The sequence below is a fragment of the Nyctereutes procyonoides genome, unplaced genomic scaffold, assembly GCF_905146905.1.
Source record: "Nyctereutes procyonoides isolate TBG_1078 unplaced genomic scaffold, NYPRO_anot_genome, whole genome shotgun sequence".
Taxonomy (NCBI): domain Eukaryota; kingdom Metazoa; phylum Chordata; class Mammalia; order Carnivora; family Canidae; genus Nyctereutes; species Nyctereutes procyonoides.
This window is the reverse complement of record NW_026575020.1, coordinates 17965333-17989131: the sequence shown is the minus strand read 5'-3', so window position 1 is coordinate 17989131 and position 23799 is coordinate 17965333. Positions and strand designations below refer to the sequence as shown.

The following is a 23799-nucleotide window of genomic DNA, read 5'->3' as shown; positions in this document are numbered from 1 at the left end:
GGAGGGAGAAACAGGCTCCACACTGGGAGCCTGACGTGGGACTTGATCCCAGGACTCCAGGATCGTGCCCTGGGCCAAAGGCAGGGGCTAAACTGCTGAGCCACCCGGGGATCCCAGGGTCAGCAAATTTTTTTCTGTAAAGGGTCAAAGAGCAAATATTTTAGGTTGTGTGGGCCACATACTAGCATGAAAGTAGCCACAGACAACACATGGGTGAATGAGTATTGCTATATTCCAATAAAAACTTTATTTTCCCTGCAGGCCACAGTTTGCTAACCCATTTTATATATTTATATAAAATTTTATATATTGAATCATTTAAGGATGCCTACTCTATAGTATCAACCAAGAAGCTTTGTCAGCCAATATTCTTTGGGTTCTAATCCTGTTCCTTATGTCTGCTGATTCTCACTCACAGAGGAAATATCTCCTTACTTTATTTCAAAAAAATGTTTATGGTAAATTCATCTTAGTCGTAGAGCTAGATCTATGAGAAATCTGGTTTGGGTTGAGAATTTCCAAGAGTTTTGCATTTTCTCCCAAAAGGCATCTTAGGAGAACTAGCAGTCTCAAAGTGCTTTTTAATGTTGTCTTCAGTTTGGGGGTTCCTGAATGCATGATGCAGTTATAAATTCAGTTTTTAGGCTCCATTTTTGTTTAATTGAGAGCCCAACCTGAGATGAATGACTTTTCTTGTCCTTTTCTTGTTGTTGGGAGAATTTTTTCCTCCTAGTTTACCCCTTCCCTGAGGGTGCAGGCTTGATCTTGGCTTCAGATGAAGGTTTCAGTTCTAACTCACTGCTTCCTGTGGACTAAATGCCTTAGCTCATAAATCCAGGACTGCTGTCAACCAAAGTTACAAAAACTTCTAAGTTTTCGCATTACCCCAGGGCACTTATACCATAGTTCATGTCTACCCTGCTGGATTTTGGTCCATGAATGGCCCTTGGGGACTTACTTTCTCTCCTACAAGCTCAGTTATGCATCTACAAAGACAATTGTTATATTTTATCCAGTATTTCTGCATGTTTTGAGCAAAATGTTTTTAGATTAAGTCATTTAGTAATACAGAGGCTACTGTATTACTCAAAAATTACTGAAGTATTCAGGAGATAAGCCATATTCCTTATGAAGATAAATAACGCCCAATATTAAACCACATAAAATCTAAATGAACAGCTTATAGACTGATATGATTTTATTTTATTTTTTTATTTTTAAAGATTTTATTAACTTATTCATGAGAGACAGAGAGACAGAGAGACAGAGAGAGAGAGAGAGAGAGAGAGAGAGAGAGGGAGAGAGGGAGAGAGGGGGAGAGAGAGACAGACACAGGCAGAGGGAGAAGCAGGCTCCATGCAGGGAACCTGATGTGGGACTCAATCCCAGGGTCTCCAGGATCACACCCTAGGCTGAAGGTGGTACTAAACCACTGATCCACCCAGGGTGCCCCCAATTGGTAGGATTTTAAATGGCTTCAAGAACATTACAGGCATCTTGTTAAAGCTCCAGGAAGACAAATTTAATCCATAAATACATTAAATACTATTGCATCAGGAAAAACAAAACAATAGCCATGGCATTTAATCGCTCACTGAAAAGGAACATGGAACTTACAGTGCATTGTCAAATTTCCCAGAGCTATACTGGTGAACATAAGAAGAATAAGCCAGGTCCTCATGAGCTGTTGCTACATGGATATTTTTGCCACCAAATACTGACTGCCGAATGTCAAGGGCTGCCTGAAAGAGTCGTGAAAATAATTAATACAATAAATCCTTAGAAAACATTACCCAGTAATATTAAGCATCCTAGTAATTTAAATATATGTTCTATATATGAATACCATCAGTTTTGAAGCAAAAAGTCCTATATTGAAACCACAAGAGAACATAAAAGTTACCCATAAGGCCTGATTTTCTGAAGACTGAATCTAACTTAAAAGACAAAGGTTTCACAATAAAATTATTCATATGTCTGGGAATCACATCAGTATTTTTCTCTATATCCTTCTTCATAAGTGAACTATAAACATCAAGGATACCTTGTCTAGAGTCATGGTGTAACACATTTACCTGAGAGTGACTAATACAAGGCCTAAAATAATTGTTATCAACCCTCGTTATTACAAAGACAGCTGTAATGACTTATACTAAATCAACAAAGAAGATAAGCCATCACCTGAGCAAATGAAAAATGGAAAAGTACTCTTATTTATAAGCCCACAAGCCAAAAATTCTTTCCCTGGATGATTAACTCCTAAAACATTTTACTTCTAGTCCTTCTACATATTATTTAATAAAAGAATGTTGTCTCATATATGAGGGGGGTCAAAAAGAGTTGTTTTTAGAGAGTGGGTTATATACCGCAAACAAATACAGGGCAGCAAGTCAATTCAGGTTGAAATAAAAGAAGCATAACTGTTAACATACCTGATAAATTGCAACAGACTGACAGATATTATCTACATTGAGTAAGTAGAACCCATAATCTAGCAGTGTATCAGAATATTTTGGGTGTTTGGATCCAAAATGATCCCTATAAAAAGATATAAAACCATTAGGATATAAGGTAGAGGGAGACAATTTGAAATGGTATTTTTAATAACAATCACCTACCGTGCCAAATACACTGCATGTTTAATTAACTGTTCTGCTTTCTTAAATTCACGTTTTACAACACAAGCCTAAGGATAAAGTGAAAAATTATTAAATAACTCTCAAACAGTTAGTGTGCTAAAATAAGTACAGATTATATAATCAGACTATGATGGTCAAAAGCATCCTCAAACATATATATACATGAGTGTGTGTGTGTATGTGTGTATATACACTCTTGTAATTTCTTCTCTTCCAAGTACTCAAGAATTCTATTATAAACAGATCTATATATATCCTGAGAAATTATAAAGTTTAAAATTTTGACATTCATGCCAATACAAACTTGTTATAACAAAGTTACCTTACAAAGCTGGTATACTCCCATCCTTCCAGATTATATAATAAATAAGTAGGGGGAGGGTTTGTTCAATATAGTATTTTCTTCTTTTTTTAAACATAGTATTTTTAAGTTACTTATTTATATCCCAGTTATAGAGTTCTATCTAGTTTTCATCTGTTAATTTTAAAATGCATAGAATTTCAAGTTTTCCTATTCTTAAAATATTCTGATTCATAAAAATAGTCAGTAGTTTTCAAACTCTAAATATTATCTGCATATAGAAATATAAATCTTACACATATATTAAACTGTCTTTACAATCACTGCATATCCAATGTTTAATTTAAAACTTTAAAAATATAGGGATGCCTGGGTGGCTCAGTGGTTGAGTGTCTGCTTTTGGATCAGGGCGTGATCCTGGGGTCCTGGGATTGAGCCCCACATTGGTCTCACTGCAGGGGGCTTGCTTCTCCCTCTGCCTGTGTGTCTCTGCCTCTCTCTGTGTCTCTTATAAATAAATGAATAAAATCTTTAAAAAAAAACTTAAAAAATACATTAATATCCCTCTTCTAGCTCTGATAAGACTGAAGTTATGCTATGTACTTGTCTAAAATGACTTTAGTTTCACAGAAATCTTAGACTCTTCTAAAACTATAATTTTAGAATCTTTCTCCTAATTGAAATCTCCATAATTAAAGCCAACCAAAATAAAATATTCAAAATTAAAAAACCTCTGGGTAGAAAGAATGTATTTGAAAAGTACATCAATGCTTTAAAGCCTCAAGTACATCAAGCCAGCAATTTTAAAATATTACTAAATGGCTTCAAAGAGTGAATGCATTTGTTTATAGAATAAGAAGAAATTAAAGGGGATATTAAGCAAGTGTCACCCAGCAGGTCAAGTACAGGAAGCTGTGACACTGTGAGGCTACAACACTATCAAAGCTTTAGAACTAAGCTAACCTTTAGGAGAAAAATGATCAAGTCCATACAATTGTGGCATGAGGAATTCAAGTTGCTGGAATGGTTGAGAAAAACAAAAGCAAACTCAAACTAGAATAACACCAAAATACTGCCTCAATCTGTAGTTCAGTGAGCTGAATCATTAAAATTATTTTTTCAAGGGTTTTCTGAGTATGAGAAAATTAGTTCAATTCTATATGTAAGATGGTTTTAGAAACCAGATTTCTAAAACTTAGCACAGAAACTCAACAAATAGACCTTGTTAGTCCATGAAGCATGCAATACCTAACTTGTTAAATAACACAACAAATGTAAAGCTTGCTAAATCTTATAATTTATTAATAATTTTAACATTATATTCACCTTGGAAGCTTGTCTTAAAACATCCACCACAACTTTGACTGGTAAGCCCACTGTGATTTCTTTCATTGCCTCAATGCACCATTTGTAAGCCTAAAAGATATTTACAAAAGAGCAAAAACTCAAATTGACAATATTTAATGAAATGACTATGTATCTTTCTCCCAAGCTTTCAAGTACCTAAATAAGGATACACACAAAATATCTACACTTAAAATTTTCTGAGACTCAGTTTTCTTGAAAGTTTAAGTTTGTTATACTTTTCTTTCTTTGAATAAAGTGACACAAAAGAAACCAAGGAGGCACATTCTTTCTTATCCAAAGAAAGCCTTTGCTTTGTTCCCTCTGCCTTATATATATATTCCTCTTTCCTGAACTAAACCCACAGAACTTATTTTCCAGGTTTCAGCCTTATATTTGACTTCCTGCACTTTCTTCCCCTACTGTAATATTTATTTTGTATCTCAACTGTCTGTTTAGTTGACTGCTTACTTTGTGAGAGCTATTGTTCCAAGCCCTTTATATGCATTAACATATTTAATTAACACAACAGTCCTATAGGATGCATACTATTATGGGAAACTGAGGTGCAGAGAGGTTAAGTGCCAGGCAATGTGCTAGCACTTAGGTACCTACTGGGAGAAAAAAACATAGTATGTTGTTCTTCTTCTCCTAGTACTTAGTGGAAGGGGGAAAAAAAAAGAGTAGAACAAATTACTTTGGATAATAAGAACTGTTTCAAAGACACAAAACAATATTATAGGGGTGTTTTGGTGGCTCAGTCAGTTAAGCATCTGCATTAGGCTCAGATCATGATGCCAGAATCCTGGGATCAAGCCCAGCTCCTTGCTCAATGGGGAGAGTGCTTCTCCCTCTACCCTTCCCCCTGCTTGTGTTCTCTCTTGTGTACGCATGCTCTGTCAAATAAAAAAAAAAAATAGATAGAGACACCTGGGTCGCTCAGGGGTTGAGCGTCTGCCTTCAGCTCAGGGCATGATCCTGGAGTCCCGGGACTAAGTCCCACATTGGGCTCCCTACATGGAGCTGATTCTTCCTCTGCCTAGGTCTCTGCCTCTCTCTCCCTGTAGCTCTCGTGAACAAATAAAATCTTAATAAATAAATAAACAAACAAACAAACAAATAAATAAATAAATAAATAAAATCTTATGAAAGGATCATAAAGAATGGGGTAGGGGGGGAAGGAAAAATAGAAAATATTAAAAAAAATTAGTTTTCCTCTGCAAGCTTCCTTCACTTCCATTCCACCTAAAAGATTCAGAATCAATTTTGATGTAAAAAATGAAATGTGTGTGATTTAGGCCAAAATACCTGGTTTGTTTTTAAGATGCTAAATAAGCAGATTTTGTTCCAGAATAGTAAGTTAAAATCTTTAGAACTGTAGTAGACTGTGATACTGCTTTAAAATATTTACTTCCTTGGGGAAGGATATACTTCCCTTACACATTAAAGATGACAGTGGTCATGTGATTTCTTTGGTCAATTAAAAAATTAATTAAAATATGAGAAGTGAAAAGTGCACTTTCTGGGAAAAAGCTCTAAGAGCAAGTGGCACTTCTTCGTGATGTTTTTGCCTCTGGTCTGAAGCTGGTAATTTCTAGATAGAGGATGCTCCATCACATGGGATTTTGATCAAAGTGTAAACAGAATGTTAAGCAGAGCCACAGGCATCCTAAGACAGGATGTAGCATGAGTAAGAAATAAACTTATTTTTCCACATTACTGCTATTTTGGAGCTTATATTGCCTCAGCATAGCCTGGTCCATGCTAATATCAAAACATGGTGATAATTCATCAAACTATAGCCTCAATATTTGTGTACTTTCCTGAAGCTATCAATGACAAACATCTATATTTAAAATAAATTATCTGGGGCGCCTGGTTGGCTCAGTCACTAGAGCATGCAACTCTTGATCTTGGGGTCATGAGTTCAATCCCACACTGAGTGCAGAGCTTACTCTTAAAAAAAAAAAAAAAAAAAGAACAAAAGAGTTCCTATGCAGAGATATATAAAGATGGTTGAGCACTTGAATTACTTTTAAGGTAGGCATTTCTAATACTCAAACTATTGTATATCTCACTCTCATTTCCAGTAAAGTCAGCTATCCACATAAAGGCCTGTGAATGGGGTTCTTTGTTCTTGGCGTGTGAAAATTACAGAGAGAGAGAGAGACCAAATTCTGTATTTGGGTTGATAAGCTATGGAACAATCACTGCACACAAGGGGCAGCAAAACAATCCATCATCAGTACTAATCCAGCAGATGTAGGAATTCATCAACAAAAATAACCAGAAGAACATACACAACACCACCCCTAAGAAATTGTAGGCCTGTTGATAAGGGTTTTAGATTTTTACATGTAGATTTGATGCCTTCTTCTATGGATAATAAGAAAGATCCTAGCATCAGCGTTGCACAATATCACTTTGCAGACATAGAATTTTCTAGTTTTACCTCTAATTGTAATTTTCCTTTAAATATGGAATATTAATGGAGCAAAAATTGATAGGGATAATTATAAAATATGAAACCTAAAGTACAGCTATGTGGCAACATAAAATAATTATGATATTCTTCCATAGAGAAAACAACCAAGTATAGGAGTTAAACAGATTTCATAGTTCACTTTTCAACTATATATTCATCAGCACTGAAGCATTAATTTGATAGCATAAAGACAGGAGGGAAGCCATCTTATAAGGCAGAAGAAGGAACAAAACAATGCAAAAAAAGGATAAATAAAATCTAGCTTCCCATTAAAATGAATGCCTCTGGGGTGCCTGGGTGTATCAGTCAGTTAAGGGTCTGCCTTCGGCTCAGATCATGATCCCAACGTCTCAGTACCAAGCCCTGTATCAGGCTCAGTAGGGAGTCTGCTTCTCCCTCTGCCCCTTCCTCTGCTCATGCGTGCTCTCTCTTTAATATGCTCTCTAATAAACAAAATCTTAGGGATGCCGGGGTGGCTCAGTGGTTTAATACCTGCCTTTGGCCCAGGGCATGATCCTGGGGTCCTGGGATCGAGTCCCACATCGGGCTCCCTACATGGAGACTGCTTCACCCTCTCTCTGCCTGTGTCTCTGCCTTTTTTCTCTCTGGGTCTCTCACGAAAAAAAAAAAATCTTAAAAAATAAAATGAATGCCTTTAAGTTATAAGAGTTTACACAGAGCTAAACATCCAATAAAAAAGCATTTATTAAAGGTTCATTTGATAGAGCATGCCCATCAAAATAATTTAAGTAGAGATATAGTTGGTCAAATTAAAAAAAAAAGGCCATAAATCATACATGTGTAAGTTTATTTTACTTCATTTTTACACGTGTATGTTTAAAAACACATCTCGTGGAATACTCTTTTTGTCTCACTTTAAATATTCCATTACAAATGTATACTGCTCTAAGTAAACCTAGTATGTGAAAATAAAATTAATACAAATAGAAGGTTACGATTTATCCTTCTTTAAAAAATTGAGGTATACGTAACACACAATGTTATAATAGTTTCAGGTGTACTACATAGTGATTTGATAATTTTATATATTATGCTATACTCGCCACAATAAGTGTAGTTACCATCTCTCACCATACAACATTATTACAATATTATTGTCTATATTCCCCATGCTGTACTTTTCATCTCTAGGACTTATTTTATAACTGGACATTTTAGACTCTTAATACTCTTTACCTATTTTGTCTACCATGCCCTGCAACTATCAGGTTGCTCTGAGTTTTTTTTTTTTTTTTATATGTTTGTTTTTATTTTACCCTTTGTTTATAGCTACTTGCTGATCACAATGAAATGCATTTCAAAACACTTACCTCATCATAGTGACTTTTTGCAAAGAGTAGTGCACACAGTTCTCCATACAGTGCAGCTTTGTTTGCTTGCTGGCCATGTTTTGAGAGTTTCTCCATGTATGTCTGAGCTAACTTAAATGTTTCTTCACCCAAGTGATATTTGCAGTTTCCATTTCGCACATGAAGCAACCTGCAAAAGTAGAAATAACATTCCTCTATTTTTGATATTCCAGCATGGTCCTCTTATAGATCATGACTTAGTACCAAAATGAATTAAGGAAAAAAAAATGGATTAAGGAAACTGGATGTGAAAACTGAAGCAGCAATGGAAAATAACAGTCTGGCCCAAACCAAGACTGACCAAAGCACTTTAATAGCATACACTCTTCCCAGAAAACCACCCACGATTAATCTCACCCAACTCTGATTCTTTTTCTTTAAATATTTTGTGTACATCGTACACTCAGTATGTGCTACATCTAATACTTAACTCTTGTTTTAAATCCAAAAGTAATGCAGTCTCATTATAAAAAATTTAGAAAATGAGGAAATTAAAATCAACATGAAATACTACTACCTACCATTACTTTCCATTCTTTTTTCTAGCATATTTTTGCAACACTTGATCAGTAGCCTCATTTCATATTGCTTCATAAAAGCTCATTTTTTGTTATCTTTCCAGGAAGGGTAAAAGTTCACTGAAAATAGAATTGTCACCTATTTCTTTTATAACCTTTATCTTCTACAGTGGAAAAATATAGTTCTTCATATGGAGTAACTGTAAAACCATGTACATTATCTAATTATATGCAAGAGTAAAATGCATTAGATCAGACTATGATACCTATACATCTATACAGACGATGTAAGAACTGGGAGGACCAGACATATATTTATGATCTATTATTATGCATCATGTGCACATATCAGGCCAATACAACTGTCTGAAAATGCTCAGCCCTGAGAGGCAAAAGGGCATAAAAATCATTTAAAAGAAACCAAGTATGGAGAATCTGGGAAGCATTCTTCAGGAATATAAAAAACAGGTATTTAAAAAAAAAATTTTTTTTCTATCTATACCAAAAATTTTAACAGATCAATGACCCAGGATGAGAAACATCTAACAATCTTCTAATCTCTATAATTTCTTTGTACAGTCAGGGAAAACATGGAAGAACTTCAAATGAATCAACACTATTCAATGAGGTAGGAGATTTTAAGATTTTATTTATTTATTCATGAGAGACACACAGATAGAGGCAGAGACACATAGGCAGAGAGAGAAGCAGGCTCCTCATGGGGAGCCCTATGAAGGACTCGATCCCCAGACCCGGGATCACACTCTGAGCCGAAGGCAGGGATGCCCAACTGCTGAGCCACCCGGGCATCCCAAGGTTAGGAGATATTATATAATGCCAATGTGCATCCTTGCAACACTCACCATATAGTTATCTGCTTTTAGAAAAGACTAAAACACTCTCAAGCAAAATAATATACTAAGGTTAACGAAAAGTTCTGAGTGGAGGATCTTTTATAGTACCAAATTCCAAATTAAAGCAGAAATACATATAGTAATTTTAAGCTATTCTAGAATGGTGAGTTGATTGGATTTATATTTTTATGCAGAAATATAAAAGTAGAAAGAATGTTTTGGTATACAGAAAATTTATCCTGCTGAAGTGTACTGGTACAGAAAAAGAGACAATGTCGCTTAATTGCTAAATGGTGATCTAATAACCAAGAAGTTTGCAATGATCTGTTAAAATGAAATCCATTATGTAGGAAAGAAAACTGAAATCTAGTAAAAAAATTACCTGAAAAAGAAATATGTAGTTCATATAATAAAGCTTTGAAACACTCTTACAGTCAATTATTGACTTATCACCATATTATGTACCATCTTTTTAGGTGAAAGGGATACAGTGGTAAACAAGACCATAAGAAGCTTCACTCTAGGGGGAAGGAGTGTTAGGACAGACAGACAGACAAACTAGTAAGTAAGACTTCCCTTTAAACATAAATGCTATTGGCACATCTGCTTATTAGCTCAGTCGGTTAAGCCTCTCTTCAGAAATGATCCTGGGGTCTTAGGATATAGCCTTACATCCAGCTCCTTACTCAGTAAGGGCATTTGCTTCTCCTCCCTCTGCTCATGTTCTCTGTCTCTGTCTCTCTCTCTCAAATAAATAAATAAATAAATAAATAAATAAATAAATAAATAAATATCTTTTAAAAATGCTATGAATATTATAAAAATAAGGTATTATAATCAGGAGATGCTTTTTTTAAAAGATTTCTTAAATTCAAACTCACAAATCTGAGATCAAGAGTCACATGCTCCATGACTGAGCCAGCCAGGCATCCCATAATCAGGATTTTTTTTTTTTTAAGATTTACCCATTTATTTGAGAGAGGGCGTGCATGTGCACTCAAGAGTGGAAAGAAGGAGAGGAGGGAGAGAAACTCAAGCAGACTCCATGCTGAGCATGGAACTTGACTCAGGGCTTGATCCCACCACCTGACTGAAATTAAGAGTTGGATGCCCAACCAACTGACCCACTCAGGTGCCTCAATGATCAAGAACTCCTTTAAAAAAAAAAAAATTATTTATTTGAGAAAGAGAGTGTGAGCCACCCAGGCCACCTGACCAGGAACTTCTTAAAAGGAGGTTTTTAGGGTAGACAGGGAACAATTCTCTTGAGAAGGTAAATTTGAGTTGATGCCTAAATGATGAAGAAGCAATCATGTAAAGGTGTGGGAAGAAGCATGTTTCAAACAGAAGGAATAACTGGGGCACTTGGGTAGCTTAGTTGATGGAGCATCACACTCTTGATTTCAGCTCAAGTTGTGAGATCAAGCCCCATGTCGGGCTCCATGCTCAGAGGGGAGTCTGCTTGGGATTCCCTCTTTCCCTCTCCATCTGGCCCCCTCTCTCTAAAAGAAATAAATCTTTTTAAAAATGTTCAAATAGAAGGAATAACAAGTGCAAAGCTCTGAGAAAGGGAAAAAAATTCTGGCATTAACCAAAGAACAGACAGAAGACCAACCTGTCTGAGGTATTATGAATAAAGGGTTATATAAAAAGAGATAAAAAGGCAGAGATTAGAAAGATTTTATAGGGCCTTGTCAGGGTAAGAAATTTTGGTTGTAATAGTGAGATGTGATTTCATTTATCCTCTAGAACAATGCTATCTAATAGAATTTCCTAAAAATGTTATTGATATGCTCTGCTCAATCTGGTAGCCAGTAACCACAAGTGACTACTGAGTATCTCAAATGTGCCTAGTGTGACTAAGGACTGATTTTTAATTTCTTTTTTTTTTGTTTTGTAATTTCTAACTGTAATTAATTTAAATAGTCATATATGGTTAATGACTACAATACTGGACAGTGTAACTCTAGAAGGGTTGCTCTGGTTACAGTGTGGAAAATGGATTATAGGGGTGCCTGGGTGGCGCAGCTGGTTAATCGGCTGCCTTCAACTCAGGTCATGATCCCAGAGTCCTGGGATGGAGCTCTGAATTGGGCTTCCTGCTTCTGCCTCTGCCCCTCCTACTGCTTGTGTTCTCTCTCTTGCTGGAGCTCTCTCTTTCTCTCAAACAAACAAATATCTTAAAAAGAAAGAGAAGGAAAGAAAAAAGAAAATGGATTATAATAAAGCCAAGAGTGGAAGCAAGGGAATCAGGACAGAAGGTATTACAAAAGTCCAGATGAAAAAAGACCTTAAGAAAAAAGGATAGGTATCAGAGATGAGTTGGTAATTATCCAAATGGTTCAATAGGAAAAGGTTAAACTCAAGCATAGATTGTAAATTTACAGAATGAAAAGCACAGTATTCACTTCTCATTTCTACAATACTAAGAATTGCATTTCTAACAACACTCACTGGAGATACTCCTTCTAAAAAAACGATTAATAGAAATTATTTAATAATTGGCATATGATGGAATAGCAAACTAAGTATTTTAAGCCAGAGAAGCACAGCTTGATATTTTCTCCAGTCCCTGCTGGTTGTCTATTGAAACAAAAGGGCAAATTAAACATATGGAGACTCTTCAGGGTCTGTACACCCATCTGGGCTGACATGGAACAGGATGAAGGATCCAAGAAACTTTTGGTCCAACTGAGGATCTAATTTTGCCTTAAAACTCAGCCTAATGAAAAGGCTGGTTCTCAAGGTTCTCCAAATGGGTTTCTTCAATTTAAGTATTTCTTTAATTTAAGATAATAAAATACTAATCTTTAGAAAATATTTTATTTTTAAGAGTAGTTTTAGGGATACTTGGGTGGTTAAGTCAGTTAAGTGTCTGACTTCGGCTCAGGTCATGATCTCAGGGTCTTGGGATTGAGCCCTATTGATCTCCCTGCTCAGTGGGGAGTCTGCCCCTCTGCTTCCTACTCTGTCCACTGCTCGTACTTTCCTTCTCAAATAAATCCTTTTTTTTTTTTAAAGATTTTATTTATTTATTCATGAGACACACACACACTCACAGAGAGAGAGGCAGAGACACAGGCAGAGGGAGAAGCAGGCTCCATGCAGGGAGCCCGACGCGGGACTCAATCCCGAGACTCCAGGATCACATCCTGGGCCAAAGGCAGGCACTAAACCACTTAGCCACCCAGGGATCCCCTCAAATAAATCTTAAAAAAAAAAAAAAAAAAAAAAGAGGAGTTTTGGGTTCACAGTAAAACAGAGCTGAAGGTACAGAGACTTCTCCTATACCCTCCTTCCCACAGTGTTATTTTTATGAGAAAATACAACCACATCTACTTGATCAAGAGCTATTGTCAAAAGCAATCACTATTTAACTGGTTAAACTACTCATTTTTTTGAAGGCAAATATATTTTTTTAAATAGGGCAGCCTGGGTGGCTCAGCGGTTTGGTGCTGCCTTCAGCCCAGGGTGTGATCCTGGGGACCCGGGATCGAGTCCCATGTCGGGCTCCCTGCATGGAGCCTTGCTTCTCCCTCTGCCTGTGTCTCTGCCTCTCTCTCTATGTCTCTCATGAATAAATAAATTTAAAAAAAAAAGATTTTTAAAAGTAATCTCTTTGCCCAATGTGGGGCTCAAACTTACAACCCTGAGATCAAGAATTGCATGCTCTACTAAGTCAGTCAGACACCCCTACAAGTTTAGAAGCCATTGGTTTACGACTATATTCATTATAAGACTAAGCAAGATGACTAGCTAGATCCTCATTAAACACAACAAATATAAATACGTTAAAGGTGAATGTGAAAAAGAAAAGGTGAATGTGAAGGAAAATAATCTTTCTCCTGCTTATAAGAATATTTTTCTAAGACCTACTTAAGAATTTTGGAAATAGGGATGCCTGGGTGGCTCAACAGTTGGGCGGCTGCCTTCAGTTCAGGTTGTGACCCCGGAATCCGGGATTGAGTCTCGCATCGGGATCCTGCCTATAGCCTGCTTCTCCCTCTGACTATGTCTCTGCCTCTCTCTCTCTTTGTGTGTGTGTGTGTTTCTCATGAATAAATATATAAATCTTTAAAAAAAAATTTTGGAAATAAAGATAGACTGAAAGGAGAGGGTTAAATAATAAAAACTGTTATATATGCTGTTATTGTGGTGAAATACCTAACACGAAATCTGCTGTACTAACCATTTGAAGCATACAATTCAGTGCCATTTTATTTACAATGTCGTGCAACCATCACCACCATGTATTTCCAAAACTTTTCCAGCACTCCAAAAAGAAAACTCTGTAACAAGCAATTGCTTTCCATTCTCCCTTTACTCCAGCTGTACCATTTTACACTCCCATTAGCAAGGATCTCAATCCCTCCACATTCTTGGTAACACTTCACGTTTTTTGTTTTTTTTTTTTTTTTAATTACAGCCATCCTGGTATGTGTAAAGTGGTATTTCATGTTTGATTTGCATTTCCCTATTGAAAAATGATCCTGAACATCTCTTTATGTGCTTATTGCCTGTTTTATATCTCTTCCTTGGACAAATATGTACTCAAGTCCTTTACTCATTTTTTAATTGGGTTGTTTGTTGTTGTAGAGCTGTAGTTCTTGATACATTCTGGATACTAGACCATTATCTGATATATGATCTACAAATATTTTCAATTCCCCAACTCCACTTTCTTGATAATAACATGCATGTAGTTTTTTATTTTGATGAAATCCAACTGTCCTGTGAACAGAGATGGTTTTACTTCTCTATTTCCAATATGGATGCCTTTTTTTCTTTTTCTTGTCTCATTCCCTTAGTTAAAACTTTCAAGGCAATGTGGAATGAGAGTACTAAAAGCAGGCATCCTTGGTCTTGTTTTTTATCTTAGGGGCAAAGCTTTCAGTCTTTCACCACTCACTATGTCAGCTGTGGGTTCTTCATAAATGCTATCATGTTCAGGAACTCTTCTGTTCCCAGTTTTCTGAATGTTCTATTATGAAAAGGTGTTGGGGGCAGTCCAGGTGGCTCAGTGGTTTAGCGCCCCCAGGGCGTGATCCTGGAGACCTGGGATCGAGTCCCACATTGGGCTCCCTGCATGGAGCCTGCTTCTCCCTCTGCCTGTGTCTATGACCCTCTCTCTCTGTGTCTCTCATGAGTAAATAAAATCTTTTAAAAAAAAGAAAAGGTGTTGGGTTTTGTCAAATATCTTTTGTGTCTATTGAGAGGGTTGTGTTTTTTTCCTTCTTTCTTTTAATGTGGCATATTACTTCATCGACTTTCTTATGTTAACCATCATTGCATTCCTGGAATAAATCCCAATTAGTTATAGAGTATAATCTTATATGCTACTGGCTTAATTTGCTAGTATTTTGGGATCCCTGGGTGGCGCAGCGGTTTGGTGCCTGCCTTTGGCCCAGGGCGCGATCCTGGAGACCCGGGATCGAATCCCACGTCGGGCTCCTGGTGCATGGAGCCTGCTTCTCCCTCTGCCTGTGTCTCTGCCTCTCTCTCTCTCTCTGTGACTATCATAAATAAATAAAAATATTTTTAAAAAAAATTTGCTAGTATTTTGTTGAGAAAAAAAAATTTTTAAAGATTTTCCTTACTTATTCATGAGAGACACACAGAGAGGCAGAGACAGGCTGAGGGAGAAGCAGTCTCCCCATAGGGAGCCCGATAAGGTACTCAATCCTGGGGCTGGGGATCACACCCTGAGCCACCCAGGAGTCCTTCGTTGAGAATTTTTACATCTGTATTCATAGAGTTCTGGAAGGTAGTAGTGATGCCTGGACTTTTTTTTTTTTTTTTTTGGTCAGTCTGGTGTGATTTTAAGTGTGAGCGCAGACTGTGAAATGTTGCAGACATGGCTGGCTCCCTAACAGTCTTTTTCCCCACCTCATGCTTTGTTGGCAGAAGTCTGATTTTGTTTAGGCATTGACCTCTTTCATAGGACTCAAGAATAAATCATGAGTAGTTTAAGCCAATCACAGTGTAGTGGTCCTATTCTGCTTGCCAGTGATTGATTCAGAGGTCACCAAATGAACTACCTCTGGCTAATGAGACTCCAAGATAGGCTGGTTGGGTGGTTCCTGAGAAAGGTTCCCTGTCATTAAAGATAAAATATGGTACTTGGAAAGGAAGTCTTTCCTGTGCTGGACAATATGAAAACTGCATGTGGTATTTCAAAACATGGCAGCATTCTTATAACCACTTGGGAGCTGGCCAAAGTCAAAACCAGCACTGAGGATAGAGAAGCAGACATACAGAAAAAATTTAGTTCCTTGATAACCTATATGAATTCCGAATTAACCTACCCTGGGGCATTCAACATCGTACTAATTATCTTTTTATCAAATTCTTTGCATTTCTAGGGTATACTGCTTATATAGATGGCTGCTATCTTATTTGCTATACATGGAGTTTATAAGCTTTTGGTGGACTATACCTTTTATTGACAATATCCCTTTTTTTTATCAACTAATGGTTTTTATCCTGAATTTTGCTTTATTGTTAATACTGTCTCAAGGGTGTTTTAACAATATATAGCTAAATTTAATTTTTTAACCCTTTTGATAGTTGCCTCCTTTACATAGAGCAATTGAGATTATTTACATGTATTGTGATGATAGTTATATTTGGGGTTTTAAGCTTTTCATATTATTTTTGTCATTAGCTTTTTTCATTTACCATACTTAGTTATTTCCTCTATTCTCTTTGTTTTTATCTCGCTTGGACAACTTTCTAATCTTAACCCTACTCCTACTACTTTATTTATTTATTTATTTGTTTATTTGTTTATTTTATTTAATTCAGAGAGAGCAAAGAGAGAGGCAGAGACACAGGCAGAGGGAGAAGCAGGCTCCATGCAGGAAGCCTGATGTGGGACTCGATCCCGGATTCCCAGGATCACAGCCCGGGCTGTAGGCGGCACTAAACCGCTGTGCCACCGGGGCTGCCCCCCTACTACCTAATTTAAAATGTCTATTATATAAGTTGTTATATATCCACCCCTAGCTCCAGTAATGTTTGAACATTAAATAATAATAGCCAGTCCTACTTCGCTTACCAAGATGAGACCTTTTTTTTTCTTGAAAGATTTTAATTATTTATTCATGAGAGACACACAGAGAGACAGAGATACAGGTAGAGGGAGAAGCAGGCTCCTTGTGGGGAGCCCAAGGCAGGACTCAATCCCAGGACCCCAGGATCACAACCTGAGCTGAAGGCAGACACTAAACCGCTGAACTACTTAGGCATCCCAGATGAGACCTTTGTTAACACCTTGTACCACTACATTTTCTCAAATTTGTATTTTTAAAATACACTATCACATATACCCAATATAAAACAACCTGAATATAATAACAAGAGCCTCCATTTTCTATACAAAAAGGTTTTTTTCCCCTAACTTGAATATATCAAGTTGTAGGGATATATAGGATAGCATTTTTAAACTTATAATATTTATTTATTTATTTATTTTTTAATTTTTATTTATTTATGATAGAGAGAGAGAGAGAGAGAGAGGCAGAGACACAGGCAGAGGGAGAAGCAGGCTCCATGCACCGGGAGCCCGATGTGGGATTCGATCCCGGGTCTCCAGGATCGCGCCCTGGGCCAAAGGCAGGCGCCAAACCGCTGCGCCACCCAGGGATCCCAACTTATAATATTTAAATCATCTTTATGTTATATATACCTATCTAAAATCTAAATTAAATTTTTAAAAATTGCTTTTTCTCTTTTGCAATTTATGAAATAATTTTATCCAAACTATAAACTACACATACTATCCACATACATCTTAAAACATTTACCTTTGTCATCACCATAACTAGTTTTTGAGTCATCTAACAGTATTTCAGAGTAAAATGTTTTTACTCTGTTTGAAAATCAGCACTTTTGAGTCTGATAGGATGTTGCCAGAAATTTTATCCAAAGACACCATAACCATTTGCAAAGCATTAAAATTGCTGGGCTTTTCTGATCCACCTAAGGCAAGTAGATAGCCACAATCTCCCTGACCAAACTCACTGTATCTATCATTTTTTAAAGTAGTATTTAAAAAGGCAGTGAAAGAGTGCCTGGCTGGCTCAGTTGGGTAAGCATGAGACTCTTGATCTCAGTTGATCTTGGGGTTGTGAGTTTGAGCCCCACACTGGGTATAAAGGTTACTAAAAACAAATAAACTTTAAGAAGGCAGTTAATGGAAATATAATCGTGAATGTATTAAATTCCATTACTTCCTCAAAATGGAAATTCTGCCAGGTGGTCTCTATGAACTTCCTGACATTGACACTGGCTGAGTTTTCAGGCTAACATTTCTTTCCCAAATAGTTTGTTGTTAAAAATGATACACTTAAAAAAAAATGATACACTTGAAAGAACATCACATTACACGAGGGGCTTTGTAAGGCAACTTACTAACAATTCATTTTCAGGGAAAAAAGAAATCTTACCTGACATTTAATAGTAAGTGGTAACCTAGAATTTAATTTCTTCTAGGTTTATGTTTTCTTCTAGGTTTTATGTTATTTCTAAAATTTCCCTTTCATTTCCAGTTTGCAAAAAAAAAAAAAAAAAAAAAAATCCTTAAAACATACTACAAATTCCCGGGGGATGGGGGGGAGCAAGATGGCGGAGGTGTAGGATCCCCAAGTCACCTGTCCCCACCAACTTACCTAAATCATCCTGAAGACCTACAAATTCGACCTGAGATTTAAAGAGAACAGCTGGAACACAACAGAGAGAAGAGTCTGCACTTCTAACAAGTACAACTCGTTTTTAGCCACTCTGCACTGAGCAAAATGACTAGAAAGAAGAACTCACCACAAAAGAAAGAATCAAAAACAGTACTCTGCCACAGAATTACAGAATTTGGATTACAATTTGGTGTCAGAAAGCCAGTTCAGAACCACAATTATAAAGCTACTGGTGGCTCTGGAAAAAAGCATAAATGATTCAAGAGACTTCATGACTACAGAATTTAGAACTAATCAAGCCAAAATTAAAAATCAATTAAATGAGATGCAATCCAAACTGGAGGTCCTCGGATCCCTGGGTGGCGCAGCGGTTTGGTGCCTGCCTTTGGCCCAGGGCGCGATCCCGGAGACCCGGGATCGAATCCCATGTCAGGCTCCCGGTGCATGGAGCCTGCTTTTCTCCCTCTGCCTGTGTCTCTGCCTGCCTCTCTCTCTCTCTCTCTCTCTTTCTCTCTCTGTGTGTGTGACTATCATAAATAAATTAAAAAAAAATTAAAAAAAACAAACTGGAGGTCCTAATGATGAGGGTTAATGAGGTAGAAGAAAGAGTGAGTGACATAGAAGACAAGTTGATGGCAAGGAAGGAAGCTAAGGAAAAAAGAGAAAAACAATTAAAAGACCATAAGGAAAAGTTAAGGGATATAAATGACAGTATCAGAAGGAAAAATATACGTTTAACTGGGGTTCCAGAGTGCGCTGAAAGGGACAGAGGACCAGAAAGCTTATTAGAACAAATCATAGCTGAGAACTTCCCTAATTTGGGGAGGGAAACAGGCATTAGATCCAGGAGATAGGGAGATCCCACCCCCCTAAAATCAATAAAAACCATTCAACACCTTGACATTTAATAGTGAAACTTGAAAATTCCAAAGATAAAGAGAAAATCCTTAAAGCAGCAAGAGACAAGAGATCCCTAATTTATATGGGGAGAAAGATTAACAGCAGACCTCTCCACAGAAAACCTGGCAGGCCAGAAAGGGTCCTAAATGAGAAGAACATGCAGCTAAGAACACTCTATCCAGCAAGGCTCTCATTCAGAATAGAAGGAGAGATAAAGACCTTCCAAGATAGGCAGAAACTGAAAGAATACGTGACCACCAAACTGGCTTTGCAAGGAATATTAGGAGGGACTCTGTAAAAGAAAGAAGATGCCCAAAGAAATAATTCACAAAAACAGGGACTGAATAGGTATTATGATGACACTAAATTCATATCTTTCAATAGTAACTCTGAAGGTGAATGGGCTTAATGATCCCATCAAAAGACGCTGGGTTCCAGACTGGATAAAAAAGCAAGACCCATCTATTTGCTGTCTACAAGAGACTCATTTTAGACCTAAGGACACCTCCAGCCTGAGAATGAAAGATTGGGGAACCAGTTACCATTCAAACGGTCCTCAAAAGAAAGTGGGGTAGCAATCCTCATATCAGATAAATTAAAGTTTACCCCAAAGACTGTAGTAAGAGATGAAGAGGGACACTATATCATACTTAAAGGATCTATCCAACAAGAGGACCTAACAATCATGGATATTTATGCCCCTAATGTGGGAGCTGCCAAGTATATCAATTAATAATACATTAATACTGGGAGACTTCAACACAGTGCTTTCTGCAAATGACAGATCTTCTAAGCACAACATCTCCAAAGAAACAAGAGCTTTAAATGATACACTGGACCAGATGGATTTCACAGATCTTTACAGAACTTTACACCCAAAAGTAAATGAATACACATTCTTTTCAAGTGCACATGGAACTTTCTCCTGAAGAGGCCACATACTGGGTCACAATTCAGGTCTCAACTGATACCAAAAGAATGGGATTGTCCCCTGCATAATTTCAGACCATAATGCTTTGAAACTTGAACTCAATCAAAAGAAGAAATTTGGAAGAAATTCAAACACATGGAGGTTAAAGAGCATCCTGCTAAAAGATGAAAGGGTCAACCAGGAAATTAGAGAAGAATTAAAAAGATTCATGGAAACTAATGAGAATTAAGACACAACTGTTCAAAATCTTTGGGATGGAGCAAAAACGGTCCTGAGAGGGAAATATATCGCAATACAAGCAATCCTCAAAAAATTGGAAAAAACTCAATTACACAACCTAACCTTGCACCTAAAGGAACTGGAGAAAGAACAGCAAATAAAACCTACACCAAGCAGAAGAAGAGAGTTAATAAAGATTTGAGCAGAACTCGAATCTTGAAATAGAGACCAGAAGAACTGTAGAACAGATCAACAAAACCAGGAGTTGGTTCTTTGGAAGAATTAATAATATAGATAAACCATTAGCCAGCCTTATTAAAAACAAAAGAGAAAAGATTCTAATAAAATCACAAATGAAAAAGGAGAGATCACAACCAATACCAAGGAAATACAAACGATTTTAAAAACATAGTATGAGCAGCTATATGTCAATATATTAGGCAATCTAGAAGAAATGGACACATTTCTGGAAAACCAGAAACTACCAAAACTGGAACAGGAAGAAATAGAAAACCTAAACAGGCCAATAAACCAGAGAAGAAATTGAAGCAGTCATTAAAAACCTCCCAACACACAAAAGTCCAGGGCCAGATGGCTTCCCAGGGGGAATTCTATCAAACGTTTAAAGAAGAAACAATACCTATTCTACTAAAGCTGTTCCGAAAGATAGAAAGGGATGGAATACTTCCAAATTCATTCTATGAGGCCAGCATCACCTTAATTCCAAAACCAAAGACCCCACCAAAAAGGAGAATTATAGACCAATATCCCTGATGAACACAGATGCAAAAATTCTCAACAAGATACTAGCCAATAGGATCCAACAGTGCATTAAGATTATTCACCCTCACCAAGTGGGATTTATCCCCGGGATGCAAGGCTGGTTCAACACTTGTAAAGCAATCAACGTGATAGATCATATCAACAAGAGAAAAAACAAGAACCATATGATTCTCTCAATAGATGCAGAGAAAGCATTTGACAAAATACAGCATCCATTCCTGATCAAAACTCTTCAGAGTGTAGAGATGGAATATTCCACAGCATCTTAAAAGCCATCTACGAAAAGCCCACAGCAAATATCATTCTCAATGGGGAAACACTGGGAGCCTTTCCCCTAAGATCAGGAACACGACATTTATGTCCACTCTCACCACTGCTATTCAACATAGTACTAGAAGTCCTAGCTGCAGCAATCAGGCAACAAAAAGAAATAAAAGGCATTCAAATTGGCAAAGAAGAAGTCAAACTTTCCTTCTTCGCAGATGACATGATACTGTACACAGAAACCCCAAAAGACTCCACCCCAAGATTGCTAGAGCACATACAGCAATTTGGCAGTTTGGCAGTATACAAAATCAATGCCCAGAAATCAGTGGCATTTCTATATACTAACAATGAGACCGAAGAAAGAGAAATTAACGAGTCAATCCCATTTACGATTGCACCCAAAAGCATAATATACCTAGGAATAAACCTAACCAAAGAGGTAAAGGATCTATACCCTAAAAACTATAGAACACTTCTGAAAGAAACTGAGGAAGACACAAAGAGATGGAAAAATATTCCATGCTCATGGATTGGAAGAATTAATATTGTGAAAATGTCAATGCTACCCAGGGCAATTTACACATTTAATGCAATCCCTATCAAAATACCAGGGACTTTCTTCACAGAATTGGAACAAATCATCTTAAGATTTGTGTGGAATCAGAAAAGACCCCAAATAGCCAGAGGAATATTGAAAAAGAAAACCAGAGCCAGGGGCATCACAATGCCAGATTTCAGGTTGTACTACAAAGTTGTGATTATCAAGACAGTGTGGTACTGGCACAAAAACAGACACATAGATCAATGGAACAGAAGAGAGAACCCAGAAATGGGCCCTCAATTCTATGGTCAACTCATCTTTGACAAAGCAGGAAAGACTATCCACCGGAAAATGGACAGTCTCTTCAATAAGTGGTGTTGGGGAATTGGACAGCCATGTGCAGAAGAAAGAAACTAGACCACTCTCTTACACCATACACAAAGATAAACTCAAAATGCATGAAAGATCTAAATGTGAGACAAGAATCCATCAAAATCCTAGAGGAGAATACAGGCAACACCCTTTTTGAACTTGGCCACAGCAACTTCTTGCAAGATACATCTATGAAGGCAAGGGAAACAAAAGCAAAAACGGATTATTGGGACTTAATCAGATAAAAAACTTCTGCACAGCAAAAGAAAGAGTCAATAAATCTAAAAGACAACCTACAGAATGGGAGAAGATATTTGCAAATGACCTATCAGATAAAGGGCTAGTATCCAAGATCTATAAATAACTTATTGAACTCAACAGCAAAGAAACAAACAATCCAATCATGAAATGGGCAAAACACATGAACAGAAATTTCACAGAGGAAGACACAGACATAGCCAACAAGCACATGAGAAAATGCTCCGCATCACTTGCCATCAGGGAAATACAAATCAAAACCACAATGAGGGATCCCTGGGTGGCGCAGCGGTTTGGCGCCTGCCTTTGACCCAGGGCGCGATCCTGGAGACCCGGGATCGAATCCCACGTCGGGCTCCCAGTGCATGGAGCCTGCTTCTCCCTCTGCCTGTGTCTCTGCCTCTCTCTCTCTCTCTGTGTGACTATCATAAATAAATAAAAATTAAAAAAAAAAAAATTCATTTAAAAAAAAAAAAAAAAAACCACAATGAGATAACCACCTCATACCAGTGAGAATGGTGAAAATTAGTAAGACAGGAAACAACAAATGTTGGAGAGGATGTGGAGAAAGGGGAACCCTCTTGGACTGTTGGTGGGAATGTGAACTGGTACAGCCACTCTGGAAAAGTGTGTGGAGGCTTCTTAAAGAGTTAAAAATAGAGCTACGACCCAGCAATTGCACTGCTGGGCATTTACCCCAAAGATACAGAAGCAGTGAAACGGCAGGACACCTGCACTCCAATGTTTATAGCAGCAATGTCCACAATAGCCAAACTGTGGAAGAAGCCTTGGTGTCCATCGAAAGATGAATGGATAAAGAAGATGTGGTATGTATATATATATACAATGGAGTATTACTCAGCCATTAGAAACGACAAATACCCACCATTTGCTTCAACGTGGATGGAACTGGAGGGTATTATGCTGAGTGAAATAAGTCAATCGGAGAAGGACAAACATTATATGGTCTCATTCATTTGGCGTCTATAAAAAATAGTGGAAGGGATTAAAGGGGAAACAAGAGAAAATGAGATAGGGAACTATCAGTGAGGGTGACAGAACATGAGAGATACCTAACTCTGGGAAATGAACAAGGGGTGGCGGAAAGGGAGGTGGGCGGGGCATTGGAATGACTGGGTGACGGGCACTGAGTGCTATGCTATATGTTGGCAAATCGAACTCCAATAAAAAATGTATACAAAAAAAATTCTCAATTTGGTCTTCATTTTCTTTCTACCCCATTCACATGTAACTATGTATTACAAAATTCACTGCTTACCACCATTTCTATATCTTCTCCTATCTTGAGAACTGTTATTACTGAAAT

At 37.3% G+C, this 23799-nt stretch overlaps 1 protein-coding gene across 1 annotated transcript in view; it reads right to left on the bottom strand.

The window, feature by feature from the left end:
• The window catches only part of APPBP2 (amyloid beta precursor protein binding protein 2), a 69338-nt gene that overhangs the window by 11807 nt on the left and 33732 nt on the right, over positions 1-23799 (bottom strand). The window contains exons 5-9 of the mRNA XM_055329517.1: positions 8101-8269; positions 4267-4356; positions 2619-2686; positions 2433-2538; positions 1618-1742 (exon numbers count right to left, since the gene is read on the bottom strand). Coding sequence (XP_055185492.1) covers positions 1618-1742; positions 2433-2538; positions 2619-2686; positions 4267-4356; positions 8101-8269 — 558 coding nt within the window. The remainder of the gene's footprint in view (positions 1-1617; positions 1743-2432; positions 2539-2618; positions 2687-4266; positions 4357-8100; positions 8270-23799) is intronic.